General features: G+C 35.9%; 1 protein-coding gene across 1 annotated transcript in view; it reads left to right on the top strand.

Moving 5' to 3' along the window:
• The window catches only part of LOC138703381 (uncharacterized), a 345,308-nt gene extending 334,890 nt beyond the window's left edge, over window positions 1–10,418 (top strand). Inside the window, exon 4 of the mRNA XM_069831207.1 lies at window positions 9,743–10,418. Within this exon, the coding sequence (XP_069687308.1) occupies window positions 9,743–9,859 (117 nt within the window). The 3' untranslated portion in view covers window positions 9,860–10,418. The remainder of the gene's footprint in view (window positions 1–9,742) is intronic.
• Window positions 10,419–12,576: the final 2,158 nt, after the last annotated feature.

Below are 12,576 nucleotides of genomic sequence, written 5' to 3'. Positions count from 1 at the left end.
TTAAGTAGCAGTTGCTGTAATAATACTTACTTACTTACTGGCTTTTAAGGAGCCCGGAGGTTCATTGCCGCCCTCACATAAGCCCGCCATTGGTCCCTATCCTGAGCAAGATTAATCCAGTCTCTATCATCATATCCCACCTCCCGCAAATCAATTTTAATATTATCTTCCCATCTACGTCTCGGCCTCCCCAAAGGTCTTTTTCCCTCCGGCCTCCCAACTAACACTCTATATGCATTTCTGGATTCGCCCATACGTGCTACATGCCCTGCCCATCTCAAACGTCTCGATTTAATGTTCCTAATTATGTCAGGTGAAGAATACAATGCGTGCAGTTCCGTTAAGTTATCTCTACTACAGGTCATGTAGGCCACAGGGAATCGAATTCCCAACAGTCTTGCTTACAGTAAAATTTCTTAATAGTGACACGATCGAGCGTCCGCAGCAGCAGCAGCAGCAGCAGCAGCAGCAGCAGCAGCAGTAGTAGTAGTAGTAGTAGTAGTAGTAGTAGTAGTAGTAGTAGTAGTAGCAGTAGCAGTAGATTTCGTTGAACGACGCTTTCAATTGCAGGGAAGTTGAACGTGGACGAGAAATTACTGATAAATATTATAGGAAGAGATTATTTTACGTACCATAAATCTCGGACAAGAGACCCAATGTTTTCTGTGCTACGTTCCATAAGGAAATCATGTTTAAGTTTTTGTGCCCTTTTAAAATCTATCGCCCTCATCCTGGTTTGAGCCCGTCACCTTCGATTCCAACAGATAGCTTAGCAACCAGTGGACTACATAGGATGAATAGTATGATATTAAATCTACAATAAAAACTTTAGGTTCTACAAGACGCTAGGACAGTATCAGTCGCACTTCGATGGCGAATTGGAGGCCATAAACCTTGCCTTAAAGAAACTGCTTGGAAGATCGACTTCCCACAGTCATGTTGTCATTCTCTGTGACTCTCAATCTGCTATTTTGGCGGTGGCATCTCTTTCTCATCCTGTAACATCAAGAGTTGTCGAGATCAGAAAATCCCTTGCCTCACTCGAAGCGTTAGAAGTAGTCGTTGTCGTTTAGTGGATACCTTCGCATGTTGGTATTTCAGGGAATGAGATTGCGGACAGAGAATGAGATTGCGGACTCCCTACCAAAAAAAGGGACTGAAATATTGTTACGGACAACCTCCCAACTGTCGTATCACAACTTGAAACGATTATAGTTAACCGCTAATTTAAGAATGAGTTTCTCTCAGATCTTCAAATAAAGAGTGATGGCAAGAAATGGATTGGTCTTGTTAACAAGTCAGAGATACTCCCTGATCATCCCTGTAAAGAGACTGTAACTGCCATATCCTTATTGGCACAGGACACGACTGTCTGGGGGAATATTTATATAAACTGGGTATTTTACCATCACTTCAGTGTGTCATTTGTAGACATCGGATTTTTAGGCACTAAAAATTGCAGTTTTAGGCGCCTAAAATAAGCTCAAAATTTGTAAAATTAGGCTCTATTTTTAATAAAATAGGCATTTTAGGCACATCAAGGTATCATACTTATTTCTTTCACTGAAATTTTTAGTTATACACTAAAATACGCACAAAAAAGTATGTTTAAACATTAAAAAAGAATACTATATTATATTTATAAACAGAGCTGCACAAATTTAATATATTGAAACTAATGAAATAATGATTATTGATATCAAGATTACTCATTTTAAGTTATTGAAATTCAGTTCCATGCTCAGACTTTATTATAATTATCTGCACAGTATACCACCAGAATTTTTTCTAAATTCTCCACAGTTAACCTTTGCCTTTTGTCACTGAGAATCATTTTGAAAGCAGAAAAACTTCTTTCAACCGAAACTGATGTGAGAGGCGCAAATTTTAAATTAGGTACAATAGAAACATTAATACTTACTGGAACATTTACACTTTCCCCCGATATCACTCTTGATACTTTTTCCAACAATGAAAATCCTACATTCTTATTTAATACGTTATCCCACTTATTTTCAACTTTTTTCCCAGTTTCGCCCAAAGCAGAATGTATGTTTACTTGAGCTTCCTTTACTATTGCTATTTGGCTACAAAGAGATTGTTTTTCACGTTCTAATTGTTCAATGCTTGCAGGTATGAAAGAAAAGTTTGATGTTATGTAGGCAATATCGTTTTTCACTCGTGAGTCATTCAGACAATCTTTCATTGCTTTCACACACGCTGCACTATCAGTTTCAGGTAATTTATCAATAACTGTGACCACTTCTTTAAAATACTTAGAATAATACACCACTGACTGAATCCAGGTTCCCCATCGTGTAACAACCGGCTGAGGTGGGAGTGGGATATCTGGAAAGTTCTCTCTGAATATTGAAATCCTGGATGGGGCTTTACAAAAACATTTTTTTGTGTTAGAAATAAACGAATTGACAAGAGGAAATTCATTCCGGATTGTTTCAGAAACCCTGTGAAGGCCATGTGCTAGACAGGTTACATGCGTGAGGTTAGGATAAAATGTTTTAAGAAGTGGAGCTCCAGCAACCATGTATGAGGCAGCATCAGTACAAAACAACAGAACTTTAGAATCGTCTATATTACCTCAGTATAAAGACTGTAGGCCTTTATTTACAAAATAAGCAATGGCTTGGCTATTCACTTTCGAAAGTTCCTTAACACATACGAGGTGTGGAATCGAAGGTCCATCAGGACTAAGTTTTCCTACTACCATATTTGCTATATACCTATTCATAGGATCTGAGGTTTCATCCACAGAGATCCATATGTAAGAATCACCTATATCCTCCCGAATGGAAGCTAAAGTTTCATTGTATATTCTGTCTAAGTAATTTTTTCTTAGGGTCGACTCAGATGGGATATTTTGTTTGCAGTATTTTTGTAAAAACTGTCTTAAAACCGGATTTTCAATGCATTCCAGGGAATGTTAGCAGCAACAAACGCTCTGGTTAAATCAGCATAGAAATTGCTGCTGAGATTGGATGAAGTAGGCTGTGTTAGTAAAGTTTGTTGCAGTTGATTTTTCTGCTGAGCTTTAGCCTTATGAGCCGCTCCTTGCACATGCTGCTTTAGGTGGCACTTCTTTTCTTGCGAAATCTAAAAATGAAAAGTAAACTGAATTAAAATAAAATCCTAATTGTTGTATTGCCGTATTTCTATCACAAAGTTAGTGGGTTCGAACAATCAAAATTTTAATGACCTGCAAATACTTTAACTATCGGAATTTAAAAGGTTAAAGTGTAGTGGTCTTAAAAAGAATTATACCTCAGGATAGCTCAGTCAATGTATAAATATTATAGGCCTACTCATTAAAATTAATAGAATTTATATATTTCAACTATTGTTACATACCTGTTTGCTACAAATCTTGCAGAATATTATTTTTCCATCATAAGTGAATTCTGAATATTCTGTTAGCCATTGCCGGATCAATGTAGATTTTGCACTTATATTTTTCGGCATTATCGCGTTAAACTTCACAGGAAAACGTCCTACCGCTCAAAACTTCTCAACACAAATAAGGTGAGGGAAAGAGCAACTGTTAACGAGCATTCAAATGAACCGTTGTTATTGAGATTCAATTGGACAAAAATACAAAGTTCCACTTATTGTTGCATTTCCTGGTAGTGTTAACACTAGGAGGGCCATTCTTTTAAATATTTTGTAACGGTTTACCCTACTAATTCGCAGTTTTACGACTTTTCATAAATATTTCAAAAACACTCTTTCTCCAAAAATTGTGATTTCATGACACTCTGAAGGGCAATACAGCTAATCGGTTCCAGACCGAAAACAGTCATTTTTATAGTATAGCATATCTCTGAATCGGTAGCAGCACATGTGATTGTTGCCTGCTTCAAAACTAAGGTTGGATCTTTGTCGGCATTTATGCCTCCAAACATGTTAAATTCGGTGAAATCTATTGCGAGTGTCGTGAGATTCAAAATATTTTGTTTCCTTTATCAATGGTTTCATGGCCGGTGTGAAGCAAACTTTCCACTTTTTAAATGCCTTAAATTTCGCAGTGAATGCATGTATAAATTATAAAAAGTAAGAGTAAAATGCGAAATTTTACAGTGAGTTAGGCATTTTTAGGCGAATATTAACAAATTAGGCTCTAATAACCGTTTTAGGGCATTTTAGGGCACTATAAAACTCTTTGAATACCTTTCAATTTCCATGAAACACAAATATTAATAATTATTTTTACTTTTCTCCTAAAGAAACAAAATAGGCATTTGCCCTAGAATCCGATGTCTGGTCATTTGTAATGAAGAAAATTCTATTATGAATTGGGAACATTTAAATGTTTGTAAAAACTTGTAAATTTTAAATCCTCTATGGGGACATTGTACTGGTCTGCCAGAAACCAAATGATGTTTATTCAATCTGGTGGAGCATTACATTACATTACATTACATACATACATACATACATACATACATACATAACATAGCCACATTGATTTTATATAATATAAGATTCTTTAAAAATGTAAAACAGGATAAGGGATAATGAAAGTCGAAGTTTGGATTTACGTTATTTATGTCTGGTTTTGATAATATAACAGTGCTATATAGAGAAGTTGCGAAATAGGCTGTATTGCTGTATAGCCAACAATGGAACACATTCCAATATTTAATTCAGTAAATTTAATTAATAGGATTTAGGAAATTATTCAAAGTGAAATGTGTTCTCATCCTACAACCAACTATCAATAAGAAAAATCGAAATTGTCTGGCGACGATAGAAAACAAAACATGTGAGAACACACGAATAACAATAATTGAATATTCTTTCAAAAGTATTATTCATAATATAGGCGTGATATTTGAAAATTCAAGAGGGATCTGAGGGTAAGGGGGGTTTAAACTAAAAGTGTAATTAACACTTGTTTTAAACTTTCCCCTCAATATCTAAATTGAGGTGTTTTTTGCTTAAATTAAATTTCATAGTTATTTAGACTGCGAAGTTTGAAATGAAAGTCCGGTACAGCTATTGTTACAACAGCATTTCTTTCTTTAAAGCTCATAACTAGGCATATAGATTCTTCACAAAAGAGACAAGTAGAGTAAATGCACAATTTTATTAATGGCATAAAAATAAAGTGTATAACTGAAATTGTTTCCGAATACGAACATTATAAATGCATGACTACAGCACAAACTTATTTAAGCCATCACCATCTAACGACAATTTCCTTTTATGTCAAGCGGAAAGTTGATATTATAGCCATTAAGGTAACGAAAATATAAACTGTTTTATTATGTGCATTACGTACCACCATACTACCATACATATAAGTATAGATAAAATGTATGTTGAAAATGCTGACGCTTGAAAGGGTGTTTATTTAATAAAAACTACCTATCCATTCATCCATTCACATGATGCGACATTAATCTGGAATACTTTATATAAAATGATATATTTTTAGTCAAGAGATAATAACATAATTAGCCACCGGCGCAGCTCTGTCGGCTAAGGCGCTTGCCTGCCGATCCAGAGTTGCGTTCGGGCGCGGGTTCGATTACCTGGTTGGGTTTTTTCCGAGATTTTCCCCAACCGTAAGGAAAATGTCAGGTAATCTATGGCGAATCCTCGGCCTCATCTCGCCAAATATCATCTTGCTATCACCAATTCCATCGACGCTAAATAACCTCGTAGTTGATACAGAGTCATTAAATAACCAAGCTAAAAAAATAGCATAATATATTCTTACAATTCAATTATGTCAAATTGTGTCTTCCTTAATTATCACGAAATCATTTTTTTTTTTTTAATTTCTGTCCTACATAATTTCTCTTATTCGTTCTTGGCTTCCTCCCAGATCGTTCTACGTCTTCTCTTTTCCTTTTCCTATACCGGAGTTTCTTCGACTCCACTCCCTTCCTTTCTTTCCATCTTACCTGCTTCCTTTTCCATATAGATGTAAAATTTAAGGAGCTGTGGACCTCTTCATAAGTACGTTCCCATCCCCTTCTCTTCATTAGTATCTCAAATTACCACCTCATATACATATCTCAATCCCCACTTCTTCTTACCTACTTGTCGGTTTGGAGAACAAATTTTTACCGCTATGGGTCATGTTTGGGAGGGTGAATGAGAAGGTAACAATAAGCTCACAAGTAAATACTCTCACGGGGACAGAAAAAAAGTTATTTTTACAGATTTACGACTTCCTACACAAACATCTCTGACCATCCCATCCCGTCTCCGGTCCCAATGTTGCACAGTTGCCACATTCCTGGCGACCCTCGAAATGATACTCTCGTGCTGACGGGATTCTTGGAATTCGGAAAAGATGTAGCAACTCTCCCTCCAGTGAATATGAAGGGAGCCTGTCAATTCTTCTGAACGAGCGTTGTGATTGGTTACTAACAGGCGAAGACAAAATTTCCGTCACATTAAAAAAGACATTTATTTATGACAACCAATTAGTAGGGAGCAGTAGAAGGTCTATCGGCAAAGTCCTTCCTGAGAAACTACATTCCATGATATAAAATGAAGTATAAAAATTTTGACCACTCGAGCGTAATTACGAGGGCCGTTCAAGAAGTAAGTTTACCTGGGGCCGTTTACAGAAACAAAGCAAAATTTCGTGGAAAAATTAATTGAAACAAATACAGCAATTTGTGAGCTAATTTTCAACATATTCCTCAACGGAACTGAGACATCTGTTACATATTGGGATCAACTTTTGTATCCCTGTGTAGTAGAAGTCTGCCGCCTGGGATCGGAACCAGTGTTACAGCTGTCTACACCTCTCTGTTCATCCCACGGTATATCAAATGTTTCGATTCCGGTGGGGAATATGATCAAAAATAGTTCAACAATTTGATGTACCTGTTCCAATAAAACACTCATGAAATTGTGTTTTCTTTTTGTAAACGACCCCAGTTAAACTTATTTTCTGGACGACCCTCGTAATTGCACTCGAGTGGCCAAAATTTGAATAAGCACTTGTTTTGATATTATTAACATTGTGGAAGAAAAAAAACTTGCTTTTCATCTGCCCCATGAGAATGTTTGCTTTTCAGTCACTTGTCTGGTTTTCCCTGTCTCTCTAATCTGCTCCATCTATGGCCCGTAACGAATATATTTTCTAGTTTCTATTATCTAAGAATAAATTGCTTAATGTACATCGTATTTAATTGAATAATACTGAATATAAATCAAAAGATAAATAGTACATAATTAGCCTATACATAAAACATACATAAGTTGAAACACTACTTTACAAATAACTTTTATACAATGGAAGATAGGCCTATTTCTAAAAGAACTGTAGGGATAAAAAAGTGTGAATACCGGAGAGACACTATATCAGGTTTGTATTTAGGAAGCTATATCAGTACAGTACATTAATTAACATATCTATATATTCTGCATGATTATAATGCACAAAAATGTATTTTAAAGTCATGTATGAAATTTGGTTTTTATGTGAACGGATTTTAGTGTTGCTAGTCCGACAACACTATATGCAAGTCAGCAAGCACCTCTTCGTATCTATGTCTCCATCCCATCGTTACATAAATATGTATATCTTCATTCCCATCTCCTCATAGGCCTGTGTATGCTTCCATTCGAATCTCCTGATATCTATGTTTCTATTCCTGTCTCACATCCATTTCTACAGTCATTTCTACCTCCTCATGTATATAACTATACGTAAAACAGTGTAAAGTCTTAAGTGTTAAACAGAAATAACGATTTTTGTAACGAGGGGGGGGGGGCAAGTTATGAAAATGTTAGTGTAGTGACTTTAAATAGAACAGGCAGTAAAAATTGAAGTACGAATCACTCCATATGTACTTCGGTACATAGGCCTATAGTAATATCACAGTCTAGTATAAACAGTCACGAAGCTTGAGTTTATGTAGGTACTAGGAACAATAGACTGTGCAGGTACTATTTCGCATTGTCTGTAATGAGACGATAGTAACGATCCTAGTGATTAGCAACTATCTTTGGATGCATATTTACTAAGTATTGAGCTTCGTGACTGTATATAATAGATTGTGGTAATATGATAAAACGTAGTAATCACTTTGTGATTGAAGACGAGCCATGTTCCGTCGGACCCCTGCCAATTAGTCAATCGTAATGAGTGCACCCCTGTACTTGTGGTTGGACATTGTGTCTACTGCCATACTGTGACACGCGACACGGGTAGGCCAACAAAGGAGAACACAGTAGGTAGAACTTAAAATGAATGGGATTCAATCCGGCATTGGAGCTTGAATCTGGTATGGCTTAGTGGATAAGCATCAGCACGTATAGCTGGAAACCCAGGTTCGAATCCCGATGCCAGAAAGAATTTTTCTCCCTTCTACCGATGCTTCATCAATTGTTGAATAAATATATAATAAATCGGCATGTATTTGAAGATTATGTAAAGTTTCATTCAACAAATCGTAACTTATATCCAAATTACTCCGGTCTCCTCTATAAAATTGTTAAAAATTGTTTCATTTAGTGCTGTCGATCGATCAAAATATTTAATCGATTAACTATTTGAATTTAATCGATTGATCGAGTTGAAAAAATGTTTTACTATACTGTAATACACAATTATTTTTAAATTTAACTTGTGTTCGGTGATAACGATAAGCATAAGTATTCAATTTTGTATATCTGTACATACTGTATCGTTATATTAAAAAAACATATATTTTAATTACTTACTAACATATTTATTATGAGGTTTATAATTTGTGTCAATTTCTCCGGGAATTTTTGAGACAAACATAAATAACAAAAAGTATGAAGACTCACCTAGTTAATAATGCTACATCCATGATTTTAAACATGTGAGTGCATTCACATGCTCCGAATTAAGTGCCGCTCTACGTTTAGTAACAATGTTACCAGCATCACTAAACACGAAAAACCTTTTTTTCTGTCAAGCACTTCTCCACGAGAGTTCAATTTAAATACAAACGTTTCACCGAGTTTACCTCTCAGATTCTCATATGACATGGAGTTTACACTTTTCACAGACAACAGAAAACTGATTATTTCTTCTTTATCAAACCAAACACACAACCGTCATATACAAATTCAGTACAGAAACTGCAAGCACCTGCAAAGTACAGCGGTCGAAACAGAAGACTGGCCCCTATTGTAATCCGAATTACCAGATTTTAGAAAAAGAAGAAAATAGTTACGCTCTCACTTGCACACAGTGTAGACATGGCTATTTTATAAGGAATGAGGGGGACGAATCCCAGAAAAGTATGTGTTTCATATGCTAGGAAGATTAGCTGACAAGGTGGAGGAAGTTTTCTTGGAAAAGCCTAAAACTTAATAAGGATTTCGCATTGTGTTTTAACTTTCAATAGAGGTAGACTAGGTCATTGTCTCCATATCTCCATCTCTTTCTGAAGTGTTTGTGCAAAGATTTTCCCTTCGCTAGTTGGTTTACAGTTAGAAAATAACAGTAGGGACCTACTATTATGCTTTTAAGTAAGCAATTTCCGAGAGAAAAATATTGTCGGAATTTTTAGTAGGCCTACGAGTTTATATTAACAAAATAATAATCAGTATCAACTACAACCGATTAATTTTAATCGACTCGATTATTCGATTAAACATTTTTGATCGATTTATCTTACAACAGAAATTGATCGATTAATCGATTAAATCCCACAACACTAGTTTCATTATAAATGTGTTCATTATTGTGTAAGTGGCATTTTATTAAGACGCGTGTCTTTCACAGGTCTTCCACTTCTGCCAGAAGGACGGACGCCGCGACTCTTTCCTGTGTCCCAAGGGAACAGTGTTCAACCAGGCACTGAGCCACTGCGACTGGTGGTACAACGTGAAGTGCGGATGAGATGCGGACCGCTTCGTCCCCGGACCAACTTCGGAACTGCACACTTCACCTGGACTCGTTCTAGGAGATGGCAGTAGCAGCTGTGATACGCCGAGCCACGTCTAAATCATTTATATCAAATTTTAAGTCTCTTATCGTATTTTATAGCGAAGGCTGAACAGGACAAGACTCTCCTCTCAACGTGATTCTCTTGACACAATTTCTAATCGTGCAAGATTGCTAGCATAACTACGTTCAAACACTTCTGGGTATCTTCCATGAAGAAATTTCAAACATCCGTGCCTTATAACTTTTCTGTACAGTTAGGAGTGTTTGTGATGTGGTTCCTACATCGATGGGCAACTAAACACGGACGGTAGTTACTACGTGTGAAGTATGCGAGCTGTATTTGAATGTGCTGTTATGTTCATATTTCCAGGTGATTCTATTTACTTTTCGTATTCAGACTTTGTGTTGTGCCTACATTACTCATGTAAAAGCCATGGACATTTTGATTATGAAACGTGTAAATTATAACATTAATCAACTTAAAATTCGTAAGTAAAATACATTGAAAATATGTTTTTTCTGTTTTTGTAAACTTCCACTTTATTATAGCATATTGCGAGTGATTCATAATTAACGGTTACCATCAGGTAAGAATAGTTCCTATGAACATACTTGACGTTCAACGGTTTGAGGATTATCGTTTTAATATAGATAAAACATATTTTGTATGATTTAAACCAGGCCTGCACAAGGTTTGCTCTTTCCGAGCCTGCTCACAGCTCATGAGCGGAATGCAGATATTAGTTGCGCTCTGTATAAGGGTGGACTGGAAGAAGGCGTGGATCTCATACAAAATGTACACAAAAGGAAGTACTATTACGAGTGCTTATGAAATGAATTCCCGTTCAGTGTTTGCAAAACTTTCTTGGACTATTATTGATTAATAAAGAAATATTTATTTTACAGAAGTAATAGAAATTCTATAGCTACTTAAATGTACAATATCATTTTGTTATATTTTTATTTATCAGTACATCAGACCTTGTATACCTAAAAAGGTCTTAATCGTATGTAGGATGAATTAGGCTCTCTTCTTATATAAAATCGAATATATCTTTATAAGAACTATTTTTATCAATAGTAATCTCACTAGACGTTTTGATTTATCTAGAGAAAATCAATACTCGAGTGGGATTTAATTGACTATTACACGATTAGAAGAAAGTATATAGAGATTAGAAGTAACGAAGTACTCCAATACAATAAAATATTAATTGACTTACGAAAATACAACTCTCTTCAAATGTATTACTGTACCATCTCAACATTACAAATATTACGCTAGATGCGTGCTAGATGGCAGTAGTGTCTTTATACAGACACTGTAATGATTACTATTCAATAAATCTTAATATTAAACAAACTCTGATACGTGACTATCCATAATATACAGCAGAAGTTCTTTTTATCCTCTCAGAGCAGAAGCTATAACATAACCTAACTAATATACACAAGTTTTAATTAACGACGATGACATAAAAAATAAACATGAATAATTTTAAAAGGAATAATTATTGAATGTACAATTTTCAAATTTGAATGTGGTTGGTGGTTCAATTGATGTTATATTGGACGTGTGCGTAATAGAAGTGGAACTCGTTGATTTAGGCCTACATGGTGTATTCAACTTATTCAGAATTTCCGAATGAATAATTTTAAAAGGAATAATTATTGAATGTACAATTTTCAAATTTGAATGTGGTTGGTGGTTCAATTGATGTTATATTGGACGTGTGCATAATAGAAGTGGAACTCGTTGATTTAGGCCTACATGGTGTATTCAACTTATTCAGGATTTCCGAATGGTGCTCTTCATTTATTTGTAAATCGGATTTCAGAAGATGCATAGGTATGATCAGTGATTTTTATTAATTCTTGTTCTTGAATGCCAATGCGAGTCATATTTGAAACTGCTATGCATCAACTGGAGTGGTTTGTAATTATATACACCGTGTTCCGCTTATAAGTATAATAAAAGAAATAGTTATAATTTCATAACAATGCATGCAAATGGGTTAAGATTGGTACCATTGTAAAGAGGAAATTGGGAAGTTTTAATCCATTGTTGTTACTTATTTTTAGAAGACTCACGCATGCGCAGATCATTAAATAAGAGAATTCGTATCGTATCTTTAGTCAGTCAGCATGTGGACGCCACAGCAGAAAGCCTTTTGTGTGCTGTCATTAGCAGAACATAGATCCATAATTCGTGTACAGCACTTGTTTCGCCGTCAGTACAATCTTAGACCGAGGGAAGCTGTACCGACGTACGTCTCAATAATGAAATGGGATAGGCAGCTCAGAGAAACAGGAAGTTTGTTGTCTAATGCAGGTAAACATTCCAAGCGTAAAGTGTCTGACGAAAATGTCGAACGCATTCGCGAGGCATTTCAGAGAAGCCCGCGGAAATCCATTCGACAGGCTAGTGTGCAGTTGAACATCCCACCAACAACAGTGCATACAGTGCTCCATAAAAGATTGCGTTTGCGAGCGTACAAGCTGCAACTTCATCAGATGATTACGCCGAATGATAAACTGGAACGAAAACGCTTTGCAGAAACAATGTTGGATAAAGTGGACGATGACGACACATTTCTAACTGGAGTCTGTTTCTCAGATGAGGCAACCTTCCACGTCAGTGGAAAAGTAAACCGACACAATTGTCGCAT

This window comes from Periplaneta americana, chromosome 7 (assembly GCF_040183065.1).
Source record: "Periplaneta americana isolate PAMFEO1 chromosome 7, P.americana_PAMFEO1_priV1, whole genome shotgun sequence".
In the NCBI taxonomy this organism is placed as follows: domain Eukaryota; kingdom Metazoa; phylum Arthropoda; class Insecta; order Blattodea; family Blattidae; genus Periplaneta; species Periplaneta americana.
This window is presented reverse-complemented; position numbering and strand designations above follow the sequence as displayed.